The sequence below is a fragment of the Amblyomma americanum genome, chromosome 1, assembly GCF_052857255.1.
Source record: "Amblyomma americanum isolate KBUSLIRL-KWMA chromosome 1, ASM5285725v1, whole genome shotgun sequence".
Taxonomy (NCBI): domain Eukaryota; kingdom Metazoa; phylum Arthropoda; class Arachnida; order Ixodida; family Ixodidae; genus Amblyomma; species Amblyomma americanum.
The window spans coordinates 352069203-352088646 of record NC_135497.1 but is presented as its reverse complement, the minus strand read 5'-3'; the positions used below and the strand labels follow the sequence as shown (position 1 = coordinate 352088646).

The following is a 19444-nucleotide window of genomic DNA, read 5'->3' as shown; positions in this document are numbered from 1 at the left end:
CCATTTCCACTGGCTTTTAAAAATTGTAGAGCGCGCGAGTAACTACCAAGAGAGCTTCGGAAAAACTGCCGATGCGCAGTCTTATGCATGCAGTAAAGATTGTGCGGCTGAGAATACGAGGTCTATGCACAAAGTATCGGACCGGACTGGATATCTGTGCAACCTGCGGCTGGCTTCCACTTCAGCAGCCATCTGCTACAGGGAGATCCCCACTGTGCAAGTCATATGAGTCGTTTTGGTTGGCTTGATCGGTAGCCGAGTTCCTTGGAATGGGGTGGTGTGCAGTGACAACGTCGCATTAATGAGTGGTGGAGCTGCTCGATACCGGCTCAAATATACGCACTCAAACTGTGGCTCAGAGGTCCCCTTGGAGCTCGTCCATGCGAACATCCTCACTGATGCTTTGCTTTAGAGAGAAGTGCGCCGTCTGCGGAACTCGCAAGACATTCGCATCGTATTTGCAACAAAACCTGCTCCCGAGTACGTTGTATGCACTGGGCTACAGCCGATACCGCACTGACCAGTACGCTCAACCTCCGAGGCTATGGAGCAAATTTATCAGCACTTTTGGATATGGGGCTAGTATAGGAGACTTTCTGAGCTGCCCTGGTTTTGGTGGCAACCAGTTCGCCTAGAAGTGCGACAGTGCATTTCGAAAGGCCAGAAACTTTTTGATGAGAGCTTGCGGCAGCAACACGAGGTTCGCGTTACTTTCTAGTAGTACTGGCGAAAGGCATGCCACGGGGCGCGAAGCAGAACAAATGAACGTCGAGGTGCCCAGCTGTTCGAGAGTTTATGCACAACGTCGAGTCGGTATTGGCGCAAAATGTTTAGCCGTTGAAGGACTAGCTTAGTCTGGATATGTTTACTATCAACGTGCTACTGGTCGTAATATGCCATAAACAAAAGCTCCCGCGTCCATCTCCTAACCACTGGGTGTACTTTTCAGGTAGGCCAGAGAGTCCTCATGAATTGAGGAGGGACGCTCTTCGGCGCGGATGGAGGGTCGAGAATTTTGCTGGTTCTGATAATAAGAGCTGGCTGCTCCTTAGTTGGGACAACATGTGCAGATAGCCACAAGGTGCACGTCAGGAGGCTGTAGTTTTATTAAACACACGACACAGCAACGAAGGCATACGAAGGCTCACGAAAAATGCCAACACATGTGGATTGAGTTGAACGTTCCACACCGTGCAGTACCTTATCGGAGTCACTATGAACTCACCGTGCTGGCCATCATGGCGGTGGCACGTCTGCTCGGCGTGTAACTGCATGAGAAGAGAGTTCGGGAGTCACCAACCCGCTCCAGGCCATGAGTGAGTGAAGGAGGGAGGGAGGTACGGACAGAGACAGACAGCTTCACAAAGCAGTACAAGCCCAATGTAAATAGCTCGTAGAACCCAGTGCAGATGCCTGAGTTCTCTCCTGCTTCAATTTGCAGCAGCAGTCTGCGGTAGGTAGAGTTTTGGAGAACGGAATTATTGCTTCGCAGAGGCGAAGCCTGCGGCCTGTCGCAGTTAATAAGGCCAAAAAGACTGCCTGGCAGCGGACGGACAGTCTTCGCAGCCGCTTTTCGGCACAATGGTTACAAAGCAAGTTTTACAACAACTGGAATGACTGAGTTATTCGAAGGTACCGCGTCATCGAATCGTGGCCACGGTTCAGAAGAAATTTGCAGTGAGGCAGTGAAGTTCTCTAGACAAGGTGAGCACAGTAGGGAGGTAGCAGTGAATTTACCCGATGGCGCCGCCGGAGAAATTCTGCATGCTCGGAGTGCGTTGTCCGAAATCTGCGAAATGTGACAACATAACAACATGGGCAAGGTCAGCAAAAAGACGAGCGCACCGCACAGTTCGCCGGCTTCGAGACCGCCGTCTGTTAGGTCTCAACGATATGTGAATTGAAATGGCCAGACGGCGGACGAGTCCTGCTCCAGAATCGCGCGAGGCTACAGTACCGCAGCAGCGACGCATTCGTGCCTAACGCGCCCAGAAGGTCTCAACGGATCACGCGCCCTGCTGCTCTGAAGTGGACCCCCAGCTGCTGGAGATCGCAGCTCTCAAGCCGTTTGCCGCCAGCTTGAGGGCATCCGAATCAGTGTATCGCTCACGAAACTAAAGCGGAGGGCTCAGTCCTGCGTGGCCCGTAAAAATACCGCACGCCATTTTCGAATGCTACAAACTATGACGCTGCGGGCTGAGGACTGCACACACGCATGAACACAAAGGGCATGACGATTTTCAATGTCACGTCCTATTTAAAACACCCAGTGAACTGGGGTGGCAATACCCAAGTAACTCGGGCACAAAACTCGATGGAACGTTGGTGGTCGGCACGTTGAATTTTCTAGAGTACAGATTTCTATTGCAAGACCACGGCCGATCACTTGCGGTAGTATATGTCGCGCGTCAGTTAATTTCAAGCATGGGACAGACCCCGATCGATGCCTCGGAACGTGGACTTGGTATCGGGAAGCGAGCTGCGCTTCTTCGTTCAGTGAGTCATGTTAGGGCGCGGTTTTATTCTCTGCTGGGGACTCCAGCGCTGTCACGCCACGCACGGAGGCGGCCCTGGACTGGAGGACCCTCCTGAAGTCAACCTGAACGCAGGGTGTCTGTTGACAAATTCACCCATCCATATATACCTGCAAGCTAACTCTCAAAGGGCCACTCCGAGGGGGGCATTTAGGGGAGGGGGGTAGAAAATGTGGCTTCAGCATGCTTTTCCTTCGTAAAATCTCTCGCTTTGTGGAATGCCTTTCTCACCTTCCATGCGTGCCACCGGTGGCGCCGCGGTGGGTTGCTCGAAGGCAGGCGGGATCAGGTAGTCGGGCCGGGTCAGGTAGGTCGGCGACTGGCCGATTTCGATGCCAGGGCTGCACAGTGCGAATGTTGTGTCTGCGCTCAGCATTGTCTGCAAGGTCAATGCGGGACTGCCGGGTGCAGAACTGGTTTACGTTGGACACATGCATCCAAGATATTTCCTGCATATATGCATATATTTCCTGCGTATATGCATAACTCTGCATATTCGTGCATAGTTTCTTCCAGCGTGCTGTGGTGCGATCAATTCCTCGAAGAAACCGTGAAATACGTTCCTTGTTTCTGCTATCTGGCAAGTGAACACTCTTTGCGCGAATCCCTCTTAGTTTTAAGACGAGGTATTATATTACAAATTGCGCGCCACTTTTTTGAGCATCTAATACGAAAAAAAATGCTGCCTCAGTAGTCCCAACGCAATGCCCCGAACGCTTATCGCGTAACCGCAAGTCGAGGACCTCGAGGTCGATTGGATGAGTTGCGCCAACCGATGCTTCATCTGCATGCATCCTATTATTGCAGCCATGACATGCTGCACACAAGGCAAGGCGCAAGGAGGGAGGAGTTGCGCGCGCTTGACTTTGCATCACGTTCGCGCGGAAAAGAATGGAGAAGTAGAAGATTGCCTCTGTTGGTCTTTCAGCTCCTTGACCTCGCTCCTGAGCGCCGCCACCTCCTTGCGCAGTCTCTCGTTTTCCCTGGGAGAGAGAGAGGGGGGGGGGGGGGAGCTTTCATTTGTCGGCCACCGCAGACTACAAAATGCAACTTGTTTTGTATGCCAACTTTACGCGTGTAACAAAATGAATAGCGCACGCGTTTTTTTGCTCGAAGCCCCAGGTCTTTTCGTTTTCGTACATTTTCCGTTCCTTCATACGCAACAAGCTCCCGCAGCTATGCGACATAGGCTGGTTGAGCGAGCCATCACTCTCCGCAGCTGCGAGATTCACATGTGAGCGCAAGACTGAAGCATACTTGTGGAAGCCGTCCTAATCGCACAGAAAAATATGTGACGAGTTTCTTATTTAAACTCGACGACTTGACACATCACAGTCATCAGGTATTTTAACGCGATAGGGCCAAGGAGCTCGAGTCGCAGAAGAGCCGATGTTAGCGCTGTAACACGAAAACCGACAATATCCAAATTAAAAACTCTGTGGAGATACGGAGAATCGAACTAAGGTCCTTCAGATTGGAAGGGGAGCACGCGCAGAAAACGCTACGAAGGCTTTTTTTTTATCTTTATTGACCGTTTCGACAGTTTACAACACGTCACCAACGTCTGCGATAAGTACGTCGTCGAACCGGTTACATTTAGCGATCACTGTTGTACCATATTCACCACAGGAAAGAACGTGACATCTCAAGCGAAATTTAGTTGGGACTTGTGGAAGCTCAATGCAAAATTATTAAAGGATGATACGTTTTTTTAGAAACAAAGAACGTGTTAGAGAAAGTTTGGTTGAGTTATGAGAAAAGTTGCGCAGAAAAGTGGGGGGAATTTAAAGTTGGTGTCAAAATGAGGGCTATCGAAAGGTCCGTACAAATAAAACACGCTGAAAAAGCTGAACAAAAGAATCTAAAACAGATACTGAAAGAATTAAATATTGAGGAAAATAGAGCTCCGGGACTATATACTGTGATTTTTTCTTTGTTGTTGAAAAATCAGAGACGCCGACGAGTGAAAAAGGTTCGTTCTTCACGTTTCTGCTTCCACACGGAAGCCTTGTTCACAATGAATTCATTACCAAACAAGGGTCATTTAAATATGGTTCATTTAAATTGGTTGAATAATCGGCGCAAGGAGCGTGCGTATTTCGGGTTTAGATTACTGTCGTTCCGGTTTAACGTGTGTGGGGTAGTTTGTATGATTAGGGATTCCAAATGAAGTCGTGATGCTGCTACTTCTTCGGTAGCGATGATCCTTGCCTTGTCACAGTCAATTTTGTGGCCATTCACGACGGCGTGCTCCGCTAAGGCGTTAAGGGACTCTATAAGCCGCTAAGAGACTATATACTGCAATTATCAGCTAAGTTAAAGCAAAGCTTGACGTTATCGGTGTGACAAGGTTTCAGGGAGCTGCAGTCCCTGCACGAACAGATCGCTTGCTGGCAGATGATATGCCCTGTAGGCAGAATTTAACGACAGAAAAAATATACGCTGGAAGGAAAGATATCGCAGAAATCGAAAACACAGGTACTCTGACGGACGATCCGAAGGTGATAAGGGAGGCTTTCAGTCAATATTATCGCGATTTGTTCGCTTCCAAATCAGAGGATGTACCGGCCTTTCAGGCTGAATTTTTAAGTTTACTACCCCGACTGACCGGTGAAGACAGTGATAGCCTGTCTACCGACTTATCAACAGCGGAATTGGAATACGCTATTGATCAGCCCCACTTGTGGAAATCGCCAGGTCCTGAAGGAATAACAGCGGAATTTTATAAGGTGTTCAAACGCGAAACTACTCTCATTTTACAACGCGTTTATGAAGAGTAATTTAGAATAGGTATTTTACCATCGTCGTTTTCCTCTACACATACAGTACTTATACCAAAAACTGACAATCTTGCTAAGCTTAAGCAAGTAACTGGTTATCGGCCGATAACGCTCAATAATGTTGATTATAAAATTTTGATGTATTAGCCACACGTTTATAATCAGTTATGGACATCTTGGTAGCCTCCCACCAGACGTGTGAAATTCAAGGGCGGACCATCTTCACAAATGTTCATGTCACTCGGAGTATAGTGGAATGCTGTGACGCTGACTTTAGTCGAGTCGCAATGTTGCAAATTAATTTAGAGAAGGCATTTGACCGTATATGACATGACACTGTGTTTAAAATCCGCGAACATGTCTCTGTTGGGGAAGTTATTTTAAAGGGGTTAAAATGGCTTATAGTAACTGTACCACGAATCTGGTTGTTAACCGAGAGCTCTCAGACAGAATTGCCGTGAGAGCATCCGTGCGGCAAGGCTGCCCATATTCACCGTTACGTTTCGCTCTGTACCTATAGAGCCATGCCGGAATCTAATAAATAAAAGCCCTATTCGTGGTTTTGAACTGGAAGAATGAAATTAAAGTATTGGCTTATGCCGATGATGTGGCAATTTTTTGTAGCGACCACAGCAGCATAGAACATGCGATGTCAGTTGTTCGCAGGCTTTGTGATACAACCAATAGCGTTGTTAATCTGGAAAAATGCGCGGGCCTTTGACATGGGAATTGGGCATCAGCAAATTTGGTTCATGCAAGTGTAAAATGGTCACATGTCCCTTCAAAATACCTAATTGTTCCTCTTGACAAGTATCGAGATAACGATGACTTTTGGAAGGACAAAATTCAAGAGCTGTCCACGGAGTACACAGAAATGGTCGGAAAAGGAACTGCATATATTCTAGTGTGCAAACATATGTTATGTATACCTTGTTTCAAAAGTGTGCTACTTGTTGCAGGTCCTTTCGTTCTTTCGACTTAGCATTCAAAAGTTTCATCGTCTCTTCGTAGTTTTTCTTTTTTTTTTTGCAGTCCTCGTGGGAGAGGACTAAACGTGATAATTTATTTCTGCGTTTGAGAAAACGGGGCCTTTCCTTGTGGCACTTGTACCTGAGGCAAGTGATGTCAAGATTTATATTTCTTCGAGATCAACGCGACCCTTTCCTGCGGACTTTTATTCAAGTGAGGATTTCGGCTTTGCCAAACTGTGTTATTTCCACTGTAGACTGGATGCGATACAGTGCAAGCAGATTTTTGAAAGAAGTGATCTTTGCTTTCCGGTTTCGAAATGCTCGCTTCAGTTTGGAATACCTTTCAAATGTCACGCGTAAGAAATTGCTAAAACATTTACTTCACCCTGTCTTCCCCGAGCCGATGTATCGATCTCTGTATATATAGTGGAGGCCAAGGAGGAAACGTTTTAAAAAGAGTACGGAAAATGGTGGTGACAGCGTGTGTGAAGACGTTTTTCTTCAAGTTGCACACTGGTACGTTACCAGTTAAAACATGGATGGAGGAGAAGGGAATGTTTTTACTATGGGGTGCTGACTGCTTGTTGTGTCACGAACCAGAGTCAATAGAACACGTCTTTATTGATTGCTGGGATGCGCTGCTCTTTTGGGACGTGCTCCAGCGAACAATAAAGAATGACTTACCATTTACGCCGTATGGTATAAGATTCCTGGACGTTGAGCCAGATCTTTATAAATACAATGTATTTTTCCTTCTTGGCCTCCACAGTATTTGGCGAAGCAAGATGGTTGTACGACACTGCGATGAAGATGCGCGGTCTGTCCGAGATTCTACTTCAAAGATAACGTATTTAAGCTGCGTGAAGTGTACAATGAGCTATGTTTAGGAGATGAAGTTATCGATTTGATGGAAAAGTTGTGTTCCTTGAAACAGTTTTGATTTTCTCACGTGAGTGAAACACATGTCCGCTCTTGATATTTGAGAGTGCAGCGCTACGAAGGCTCGTTGGTTCGATCGATCCTGAAAAAAAAAGTGGACTTAGTGAATGCATTGCGGTCTTTGACTTCGTGAAATGTCTGTGTACTGATGCGTACGAGTAATTACGCGCGAGCGAATGTTGAAACAGGACCCCGTAACAATGCATTCTACTCTATAAAGCATTTCAACTGACATCCATGAGCAGTGGCAAAGCAGCGACATCTATGTCGTAAAGATGAAAGTAAATGCAAACAGCTTGCGCTGAAGTATGATAGGTGGTGGTGTGACCGTGTTCCGTGGATGAGTGGATGAGAAAGTCCCCGATGAATGGCGATTAAGTAGAATTAACATGATATATAAGGGAAAGGGGGACAAAGCAGACGTAAGTAACTATCGCCCCATAACAGTGACATCTGTGGTTTACAGGGTGGTGATGCAAATTATAAAGGATAGACTGCAGGCTTGGGTGGAGAACGAGGGGGTGTTAGGGAAACTACAGAATGGGTTCCGGAAACAAAGGAGGTTGGAGGACAATCTATTTTCATTGACACAGTGTATAGAAATTGCGGAAAAGGAACATAGGCCCTTATGGCTAGCATTTCTGGATATTAGGGGAGCCTATGACAACGTTACTCAGGAGCATTTGTGGGACATACGGGGCACATTGGATGTGGAAAATGGAGTAATTAATCTTTTAAAAGATATACATAGAGGTAACAGAGTGCTCATAAAATGGGAAAAAAATGTATCAGGGCCTGTAGAGATACAGCGGGGGCTTAGACAAGGATGTCCTCTGTCCCCTTTGTTGTTCATGTTGTACCTGCAAGGGTTGGAGACCAAGCTAGAGGGCAGCGGACTAGGCTTCAACCTATCTTTTTTTCAAGCAAGGGGAATTGATTAAACAGACATTACCGGGACTAATATACGCGGGCGATATAGTGATAATGGCTGACAACAAGGAAGACCTGCAGAAGTTGTTAGACATATGCAGTACAGAGGGAGATAGATTAGGCTTCAAGTATAGTAAGGAAAAATCTGCAGTCATGATATTTAATGAAGAGGGCGGCGAGCATAGAATACAGGAGTTCGTGCTAAAAGTAGTGAATGAGTACAAGTATCTTGGGGTGTGGATAAATAACAGTGTTGAGTATCTGACAGAGCATGAAAAATATGTAATGACTAAAGCTGGTAGGAATGCAGCTGTCATGAAAAATAGGGCACTGTGGAATTACAATAGGTATGAGGTGGTAAGAGGGATCTGGAAAGGGGTGATGGTCCCTAGCCTGACCTTCGGTAATGCGGTCCTGTGTATGAGGCCAGATGTTCAAGCAAGGCTGGAAATTAGGCAACGGGGAGTAGGGAGGTTAGCTTTGGGAGCACATGGCAATACACCAAATCAGGGGGTACAGGGTGATATGGGATGGGCCTCGTTCGAGAGCAGAGAAGCTAGCAGTAAGATAGAATTTGAGGAGCGATTGAGAAAAATAGGGGAAAAGCAGTGGGCTAGAAAAGTTTTCAGATACCTGTATATAAGGAATGTTGACACGAAATGGAGAAAGCGAACTACAACCTTCCTTCTCTTAGGGCGTGGATGAGGTGCCCAGCTATACGCCAGACAGTTACTGCGCCTTTCCTTTCCTCTAAACTCACAATCATAACGGAGACGCACAACGGGCAACTGAGGGAGCAGTCACTGCAGCCCGTTCGTGATCGTGATCTCTTCGGGCGGCGGATGGGCTGTTTTGAGAGGCCAGGCTCCGAGCGATTTGTCCAACGGGCAAAGCGTCTCGCCGAACAGGCGATGGCGTTCCGTGGACTCCTTGGCAGCACTGCAACATGCTGCAGCGTTCCACTCTTAAGGCGAAGCGTAAGCTTCCTCCAATTTTAAGAGCGTTAGCTCTTACTCATCACTCTTCTCGATTTCTTGGGGCCTTCCAACTTTGTCGTCGCTTCAAAACTTAGACCAGTTTCATCAAGGGAAATCAAAGGAGCCGTCTTTGCCGAGTTGGCAAAAGGGAAATAAAACACCAAAGAAGGAAAACGAGACGGGAAAAAAAAAACGAACCATAGCAAGGCCATCAAGCCGAGCGACCGCCTTCTCTGTCTCTTTTCTTTATCTCCCATAATTCTTTTTTTTTGACCATTTGGAAGGCTGGACGTCAGCGCAGAGCATAACGCAGCGCACATCATCCCTGGTCGCGATGCTGGCAGCCGGCGCAGAGTTGCAGAGGGCGAGAGAAAATTTTAAAAGAATTAGAAAAATGATGCGTGGACAGGACAACAGCCTAAAGAAAAGCAACAGCTAGAGAAACGATCACCGTGAAAGTCGGGATCTTTGTAGTCCGACGCACTGCCGCGGCCCGTGGAACCGTAGCTGCGTTCGGCCGAAGCGTCATCGGCGAGCAAATTTTAAGAGCGTTAGCTCTTACTCATCACGTTTCTCGATTTATTAGGGTCTGCTACCACCTCCCTTCCGTGTGAAATCAGGCATCAAAAGCCGTTCGCGAGATGCACAGAAGGTGTTGTGTACAAAGTGCAGTTAACCTGTGGTTATATTATGTAGGCCAAACGGGAAGATGCCTAAATGAGCGATTGGGTGAGCATGACTACGTTGTGAACAACAATAAAGGGGGGCACGTGAGCATTCATTGTCTCAAGTGCAAAAGCAAACGAAAAAAAAGGATGTCGTCCTCTCTTTAACAAGTGCAAAGTCCTTTATAAGAACAAACGTCAAATTACGCGAGAAATTGTTGAGGCTTTGGAGACAGCGCTAGCTGGCGATGACTGCGTAAGTGCTCCGTCAATTCTAAAAAAAAAGAGATGGCATATCGTACATCGTTCAAGCGTGCCGCTCGATAACTGTTGTCTTTCACCACTCTGTGGTAATGCCTCTTAAGCATGCGCAGGCAATATCTGGACTATAATATTCCGCTTCTTGCATGAAATAAAATCAGTTGGAAGTAAGCGCTCGTATTGTCTGTCTTATTCTGTGTCCTTGTCTTTTTGCACTTTTACGTTCAGCATGTGCTACGAGCCTGTTTTATTGCGGTTGCTGCCGATTGTCATAACGTCGATACTTTCAATGCGCCATTTTCATAAAGGCTCAACTAGACCCGCGCTAATTCGTCTTAAAATGCGGGCCGTCGCACAAACGGGATACGCATAATCTGATTTCCATTGCAGTCAGAAAAATTGCGTGGAAAAATGACGTTTTCCTTTTGGCGCCGCACACTGTAAAAATTTCGCAGCATATCTAGGTGTTGCCGTCACCCGAGTGTATACGGTATATTATAACGATATTAGAAATTCAACATCAATTATTGTAAGAGTTCGCACACTGCATTTCTGCCTTCGTCCTAAAACCTTCCTTCGCCTAAAAAAATGGGGGGTCAGTATAGTTTTCAAATGGAAATTTCTCGATTGGAAGGTGCCCCTTAAATCCCGCTGTACTTTGAAACTCCCTTGCCATTTCCAGAGACTTCGAGTCGGAAGCACGGGGACTGATCGAGAGTTAGCCACCACAACCCACGATGGCTGCGCATATTGAGTGAATTTCCCAACAGAACTAAGAGGAGAAAGCAAGAAAGAGTTGCTGTAGATGAGGGCTCCGGAATAATTTCTACCACCTGGGTGTCTTTAATGTGCAGTGACATCGCACAGCACGCGGGCGCCTTGGCGTTTGGGTGGAGCTCGTGTCACGGAGTGTCATCGAGAAATGCCGTCAGCTACCAAGGGCGAGGGCGGAGCAACGAGTACATGCAGGAGACCTTGCTGCGATCACTACCTACATCCAGCTGATTTATCCGCGATTTAAAACCAAGATCACGGCACCGCGCTTAATGCTGGAGGTTTGGCAACTGCCACGTGCTCGGTACATGTGCAGGTTAGGTCGGACGGTTCGAACGAAAGTTTAAGTCTCGGGCGGACTACGCAACTACCCCCTGTCAGCAGCCCGTGCTCGTTATCGCTATTTCCAGCCGTTCAATTCACGAAGGAGTTGTTGACCAAGCTATGTATGGAGCAACAGTGTGGGCCCGAAGCATCTCCCGCACCAGCCGCAGGCGCACAGGGCAGCCACATGCATGTGAGCAATCACCCACCGCGACTGCGGCGCACGGGCACAGCCGAGACGCGTGTCGCGTCGCTCCGCTGCGGTTTCCGCTAAATGCGGAGACGCACAATGTCCGGGAACAATGCTCCGGCGCGGTCGCTGCCGCGCGCCCTAGCTGAAATCGCCCGTCCGCGGCAAGAGGCCGACGCTGCGCGGTGCATAATGAGGCGCCTTTAGTCTGACGAGCGAGTCGTGCCGGGTGCGTCGAGAACTGCACTCTGAACATACGCCGATTATATCTGTTAAGCACGGAACGCTTTTAGCCCTTCTCCTTGGAAAATTCAGGCAAACATCGTCCGGGAAATGCGGCGAACCTGAGGTCGAACATGAAGACGGACTTATCTGGAAACCCACGAATATTTCCGTCCGAATGGCATCTATAGCAGAACAAAATCTTCAGCCCCATGTGGTGTTCGAACTACCGTCCCCCGCTGCCTTAGACCACACGGCCTGCATAATTGAATGGTAGCCTCTCGCTCTGCACGTTGGATATCGTCTTCATCCTTCAAGCGTTCGTTCTGCGCCGCGAAAAATTGGCTTCGAGAAAAGGAAAGTCGCAGTATGTAACTGTCTCACTTCTCGCTATACCTCTGCCGCGCCGTGAGGTAAGGGCGCTGCTCGGCCGGGGCGAAGGTCCCAACGCTCTGTGCATAGTGCGTTCTAGTGCTACGCACAAGGGGCGAAGGAAGCCGAGCGGGCTGTTGAGGTAAGAAAATCGGCTAATGGCTCCTGAACACTCGAGTGCAGCTACCACCATCTGTGAGACGCCCTAAAACGCGTTACGCTTTTCCTACAATGCATTTCATGCTTACACCTGCTCCCGATGGTGAGATAGACTGCCTGTGGATGACGAGTCGATCCTAATCAATGTCGACGTCGGGAAGTGTAAGATTCCACGCAGTAGAGAGTCTCTCGCCCCTCCGACAACACCCGAGACCAAATAAATAAATAAATGAACAGTCGAATGAGTGCGGCAGTTTCGACCGGGCTTTCTACAGGGCTGTGTCAGTTCTCTTCGCGCGCCTTCCGCTCTCTAAGGAAAAAACGCATTTTTCACGGTTTCGCATTGGGAAGTAATAAACTACAAAAACTAAATTGTTGCTGATTTGCAATATCAGGCCCAATTTGACAATTTGTCTATTTAAATTATGCCGCTTTTTAAATGACATGTCCTGGGATCTAAATATAGAAGGAAAAGATATCCCGAGTATCCGGAGTACTTTATAAATTTAGACGTCGCCTCAGTAAAAGTGTACAACTTCATTTTTTCTAATTCGTTCTTTGTGTCACTAGTAAGTTGGAGGCGGCTGCTTTGTCAGACATTAAACAATTACATATAATAAAAATGTTTTTCGAGCAATCATGAGTGCTATATATCTAATTCAATCTCAGCCAATTTACAAGGTATTACAATTAGTGCTGCTTCCAGAACCTTATTAGGTTCTATCAGAAAGCGTTATGAAACGCAGATTAAAAGGGAAAACAAATCGCTTGAGGAGTATCCTGTCTAAAACTAAGCAGAAACATTTCGCGCACTCGATTTCATGAGATGTGGGAAGTTCCACGCAATTGTACGAACAATGAGGATCAGGTGTAGCGCTTCCAACCTCCAAACTTAATAAGTGATAAGACATATACATTCCTTTCCCGCAGCTTTTGGCCTGTGTACCTAGGCCTAAGTATGTTGCACATACTTTACGCTGTTTGTCTGGACGTGACTTTTAGTATAAAAACACAATTCCTTTCTCTGGTCCTACTTTGCATGCGCCCTTAGGTGTTACTCGCCCTTATTCCTTGCATATATTTTCTTGATTTTATATTTTGTTTGTGTACAAAGTTTATTTGCACTGCTGTATTGCTGTTTGTCAAGTAGACGGTCAGTAGACGCTGTCAAGCCCTGTTTTGAGGCTTTTATTCATTGTCCATACATGTAATTAAATTGGCTGCTTTGTTTACGGGGTTTAACGTCCCAAAGCGACTCGGGCTGTGAGGGATGCCGTAGAGAAGGGCTCCGGAAATTTCGACCACCTGTGGTTCTTCAACGTGCACTGACATCACACAGTACGCGGGCCTCTAGAATTTCGCCTTCATCGGAATTCGACCGCCGCGGCCAGGATCGAACCCGCGTCATTTGGGCCAGCAGCCGAGTACCATAACCACTGAACCACCGCGGCGGGTGCGTGAATACATTGGAGTGGATTGGAAGTCCTGGACGACGGTTTATTTGCGCTGTTGGAAACCGCTGGACTCTCTGGAGAAAGGTGCGCGGTGGTGACGAGGCGCTGAAAGCTCGAAAGGCGAAGCACGCACATGAGAGAGAACAAAGCCGACAAAAGGCCGGTTAGCCACGCGCGCGTGAATTTGTCGCGAAGGGTCAAATAACGAGAATAATAGGCTTACATATACTTTACGAGAAGTGCAAGTTGGCATCGTTACATGGCTTTCAACAGCCAACTAAATGGCTAAGACGAAGAAATGCGCAAATTGATCACTAGGCCTTCCCCCAAGCGCCGTTGCGAGCCTTCTCGGTTTGAAAGAGGAGAAAGCGCGCGCACATGCGACGAAAGTGGAAGTAAATATCTAGCTGTCCAGGCAGTGCATGGATGTAGGTCACGGCAGACGATCAAGATAACTATTCTCCTCCATTGATCCCATAATTCCATCCTTATCGCCCACCGGAAAGACTGACAGATCCCGGTGATAGCGCTGGCGTGGCATCACTGGAGCCAATCACCAAGGGTGAGGGAGAAATCAAATTGGAATAAAATTGTCGCAGAATTATTGCATGACGCTGGGCCAAGAGACAGTATCATTTTTTTTTACTTTTTATCGTACAAGTGCAAAGAAAGGAGGCTGACACAGCGACGGAACAGGGTAAAAACTGGGAAACAAGGGCAGCATGTTGCGTGCCAAGAATAGCTCCTTGAAGCAAGCGCCGCCTACAATCCAGCCCGCTGAGCCTGGCCGGCACATAGTTGTAATGGCGGCCTGTTTGCAATACGCACCTAGTGACCGAGAGTGCGGCAACAGACAGGGACGTGAGAGTCAGTCGATGCATGCAATTTCATCATAGACAGTGAACATGTTTAGGCGGTGTGAGCGTAATGAGGAGGGCAGCGGGGGACGCACTGCAGCGGCTAGAGCACGGAACCCAGGGGGGCATTCAAGAAAGCAGCCACTGATTTCGCCCATATACGGTCGTGTTTCGGACACTCAGATTTACGTCACCAGGCGCGTTATCTTGGCATGGGGGGGGGGGGGGGGGGATAGGGACCCGCCCAAGCACTCATTTCGTAAACGTGCTGTCCCCTGCAGACGTTCCTCTGGTCCTTCGGTCACGCGAGTGAGATCTCTGTTCGCTGGTACCCCGCGCCTGGGCGCAGGGTCCGTGGAGTTAGAGCCCCACTGAGTTAAATGCCGGCTTCCTTCCGAGCGCCGGCGCGTTGTTGTAGCACGTTCGCTCTCGGTGGTAGTGGTCTGCGTCGCTCTGACAGCGGGCAAATAACTACGGCGGCTGCCTTTTGAGGCTCGTCCAGCCGCCAGGGCGGCCTATAGATGAAAGCGCGTCGGAAGATCTCCGATGCGGGCCGCTCGTGTCACCACGGCAACCGCGTGCTGATAGCATCGCCGAACCACACAGCCGCAGCGACCTCTCTCTTTTTGTCAACAGCACACAACAGTTCGTGAAAGGGATTTGGACCTCGTCATTAAGGCATGTGGCATTACGCCGCCTGACCTGCGAATGCAAACCGCCAGCCCGGATGTGTTCCGGGGGAATGTAATGCCGCGAAAACATGCGCGGATGGAGGCCGATGAAGAAAGAAAAAACACGCTCCGCTACATCATCTCGTATCTACAGTGGTCGCTTATACTTTTCGCATTCACAAGCGCATGCTCTCTGGATGCCGCTTGGGAACTTAATATTCGCCGGTATGGCTGCGAACATTGCCAGTCATGCGGTGGCTTCTTTTGCATGCGCACACAACGGCTCTGAAGGCGTGCGCTATTTCGTGAACAGAGGACAATGCACGGCTGCAAACGTTTTTCCCACTTCGGGTGCAGGTTGTGCGCGCGGCAGTAAGAGTTTCAAGGCGCTCCATTACGTTAATGCAGGGGGATTACTATATACACAATGAGAAAAAAGCGAAGCCCGGACAGATTGGGGGGGGGGGGGGGGGTGCAGAATGCGAACTACACTGCAGAGTAACGGTATACTGCCACAGGTAGGAATGACGGCGCTCTTACTGTCGGAACATGGGACTGTATCTTCAAAAAACAGACGACCAGCGAAATCACTCGGTAGTCAATGCTTGACGAAGGTATATTTTCGCAGACGGTGTTACGGAGAAACACTGCGTGGCTGTGGTTTCAATATGCCAGCTATATTGAAAACTTATGTGTGCACTCTTAAGAAGCTTACACAGGCTTTGAAAAAATTAACTTAGAAAATGTCGTACAGAACCAAACCTGGCTTTTTCCTCAATTTTCTTGTACTTGAAAGGGGTTCCTGCTCATTGTTCTTATATCGTACGAGAACAAGCAGGAAGACTGCAAAACGCCCCGCATGGAGACTATAGAAACTCTGATAGCTGAGCATGAATACGCTGACGGCTATTCGTTAATTAGTCATTGTAATACAGTTCGCTTGTGTTAACATTTAAAAGAAAAGTGCCGTGCAACCAAAAACGTTACTTTCCGAATTTCGTTCATGGTTGTGGTTTTCCCCGCGCATATTATAATTAGGGAACTTAGTTTTCGGGTAAAACCAAAGATTTAGCAAATTCTTACATTCGCAAAACAATTTCTTAAGATTGGGGTTAAAACCTTTTTCTGCTCGCAATATGTCTATTATATATAATGCAGTTTTCCACAGAACAATTAGCAGATGCATTGCGCTTATTCCAGAGGGGTGTTTCCAGTTATGCTTTTAGACTTCTAAAAACGCCTGTTATTCATGACGCGGTTGGATTTGAGGAAAAACTCGGAAAGTACGTTTCTGAAGCGAGGGACGGAAACACTGACGCTGACCAGATATCTTATTGGCATCAGTGCATGAAGCGTTACCCACCTCAACAACGTCCAGCTTCCAAGCTCTTCAGCGTTAAAAAGGATTGCTGTGATGCTGGATGAATATTTTCGATTTAGTAGAGAATATTTTAGTGAACCTTCAATTTCCATAATGCTGATGAAATTATTAGCAAAACGAATGAGCATTTTATGCCCAACCAGAAAACGAGCGGAAATAATAAAATGTGTTTTTTTCGTGCAAACAATAACTCCAAAAAATCCGAATTATGGAACTACTTGGCCAATAATCCGATTTGTACCCGAGTTTTAGCTCAGAAAATATCGCCCGACTTTTTATTCTCAAAATTAGGGAAAAAATATAACCCAAAGACGAAGAACCCTAATTATAATGCACACCTGTATTTTACGGTATTTTCTCTTAAATAAAATACCCGCAGCCTAAGTCCCACTGGAAGTCGCAGTAGTGCTAGCAAAAATTAGCAGTGGCTTAGCTCGGCTATGGTTAATCTTCACTGCAAGTCCAGGTTAGTGTATTTGTTCGGCTAGATGTTGTCAGGAGGTTCGTCACGCGGTTGGTCACGTGGTGCGGTGCGACCACGGTGGGACTGCGAGCACGGCGAAATGCGAGTTCGTGGCCAATGCAGCTGTCGCTACAAAATAGCAGGATTGCACTTAGGTCTGCTAAAGGGGCTCTCAAACACCTTCCGAGGATAGCACATCAACTCGCTCAATCACTGCATAGTCTTGTCATGAAGACCTGAGCCAAACAACGCACTTCTACACGCACCAGAAAACCCCACGATCACGCGCAAACGTTGGCGAGCCCTTTCCCGTCGACTTTTTCATGCTCGCAGCCTCCTCAGTCGCTCGCACATGCGTATACAAGTTGAGAGGTGGCTATTGGTTAGATACTTTCAGACGGCAGGCAGCTAGCTGCCATGGCCGCGGCCAATAAGCCACGTAGATCCCGGCGTGCCAGGAAGCTCTGCCCCCGGAAGTGAGGCCGGCTGAGGAGCGGCGACCTTGCAGCGTGCAAAAGGTGACGAGAGGAGAGGGAAAGGCGCGAAGAGGCAGAAATTCAAATTTTGACTACCGATAACTTTGCTTCTATACCAAGCAGATTAAAAAATTCTTGCTGGGCAATATTCGTGAAGTGGCATGTGATAACATCCCAGCCATACCGCAACTTTATTAGAGTCCCTTTAAGAGCTGAAATGCGAAAGCATTTCCCTTTCCTCTTTCTCAATCCCTTTTTCATGCTCGAACCCACGACCTTCATGTGACTCGATCCCACGACCTTCACGGGACTCGAACCCACGGTTTTTTGTAGGGATAGCTACATTACGGTAGCATTTCGAGCCTTCAGCGTGGCGGCACTGCCACCCTGTGGCTGCGCCACCACGCTGTCACGTGGTGTGGAGTGCGCAGCTGCCGGCGGCGCGGCGCCGTGGCTGATCACGTGGTTCACGTGAACAAGTTCCACTCGGTTAGCTGTAGCTATCGCGTCACTCCAGGTTTAACCAAAGCTAAACCACCGCCAATTTTTTTCTGGTATCACTACCATCATCACTATCATCATTACAATCACTATTTCTAGCACTAACTCTCACTATCACTACCATCACTATATCTAGAACTATCAGTAGCTACCATTACCACTGTCTAACATGATTTTTTACGATCTATTTAATAGGCATCACTACTATCATTGCATATATATTGATTATCAACTATTGCTTAATCAACTTTTACATTTTATTATAATTACCATAGAACTTATGACTGACAGTTCGTACGGACACTTACGGACAGCCTTTGTCTGCAGCTTTCATCCACGCCATTAATGAGCAAAGAAATGCCATTTGTTGGCGTAATGATACCAGTGTTGGGAGATGTCTTAAAACAGGCGAATCATGTTAAAAGTAAAGTGAATAACTAAAGTGTAATAGCTTTTGTGATAGGAACCTGATTGAAATCAGAGATTTGTAGCATATCGATAGCTGTAGCAGTAGCAGTTTTTATAATTGTGAAAACTCTGTTACCCTCTCCGCAGTGGCTCAACAAATTTGGGCCATTTCTCGCTCCATTCTAAAACAGCGTGCCACACACACGCACGCACGCACACACACAGTATGAATCTGCAGTGAAAGAAAAGTTATAGAGCAGTCGAAAATGATTAATCATCGTGAGGGATCACCGCAGTCATGTTATTACGAAAAATTGGTCGTGTGCTCAAAAGCACCAGAACAGGCGAGCAACAGAAAAAATCAGATAGACGAGGACACAGGTGAATACCAGTGTAGATTAAACAACGCGTCGCGTGGAAGGCTATGGGGTATGGCACTGAGATGTGATGCTGTTTCGGGGAGAGGCATTATACTGAAGATCGAAAAAATAAGAGCGAACAGTGGAAAAGAGGACACAATTGAAGATCAGTGTAGATGAAACACGGCATGCATGATACCATAACGTAATACTTTTATGACGAGAGACAAGTCAGCTTCCAAACATTTTCATTCAGACCGCAAGAAACAGCATTAAACTTCCGTATCAGGAATGATTCACAAACTTCGCGTTCATTACGGATCTTGAAGCCTGATTAGTAAAGTTGCTTGAATTTTTTTTTCAAAACGGTGCTTAGTATTGTTCACATTTTAGAGATAGGGAGGTTTGGCAGTGTCTTGCAATGAGCTTTATGATTATTACAACGATATCTGAACGGCGTTTCTGTTTGGCCGATATATTGATTTTTGCAATTTGAAGATTTAAGCATGCAGATTACGTTGCTGGTATCACATGAGTAGTTACCGCGAATTTTTACATTGAATTTCGATGCAGTGCTGGAAGCCATTACTGATGTCGTCATCTGCGCACAAAGTTGCAACCTGCTTTATTAAATGGGTGGCAGCCGATTGGCACACTTGGGTTTGTTTTAGATGAAGTGAGAATGCCACAGTGATTTTTGCCACGGCGATGGACAACACGGGGGCGATGCTGAGATGGGTTAGGACCAGGTTGATTTGTGACTGATCAGATGCGTG

At 47.3% G+C, this 19444-nt stretch overlaps 1 protein-coding gene across 2 annotated transcripts in view; it reads right to left on the bottom strand.

Moving 5' to 3' along the window:
• The window catches only part of LOC144115566 (uncharacterized), a 74666-nt gene that overhangs the window by 12831 nt on the left and 42391 nt on the right, over nucleotides 1-19444 (bottom strand). For both annotated transcript variants that reach the window (XM_077649995.1, XM_077649994.1), the window contains 4 exons: nucleotides 3446-3517; nucleotides 2766-2875; nucleotides 1738-1789; nucleotides 1226-1268 (listed from right to left, as the gene is read on the bottom strand). In XM_077649995.1, the coding sequence (XP_077506121.1) occupies nucleotides 1226-1268; nucleotides 1738-1789; nucleotides 2766-2875; nucleotides 3446-3517 (277 nt within the window). The remainder of the gene's footprint in view (nucleotides 1-1225; nucleotides 1269-1737; nucleotides 1790-2765; nucleotides 2876-3445; nucleotides 3518-19444) is intronic.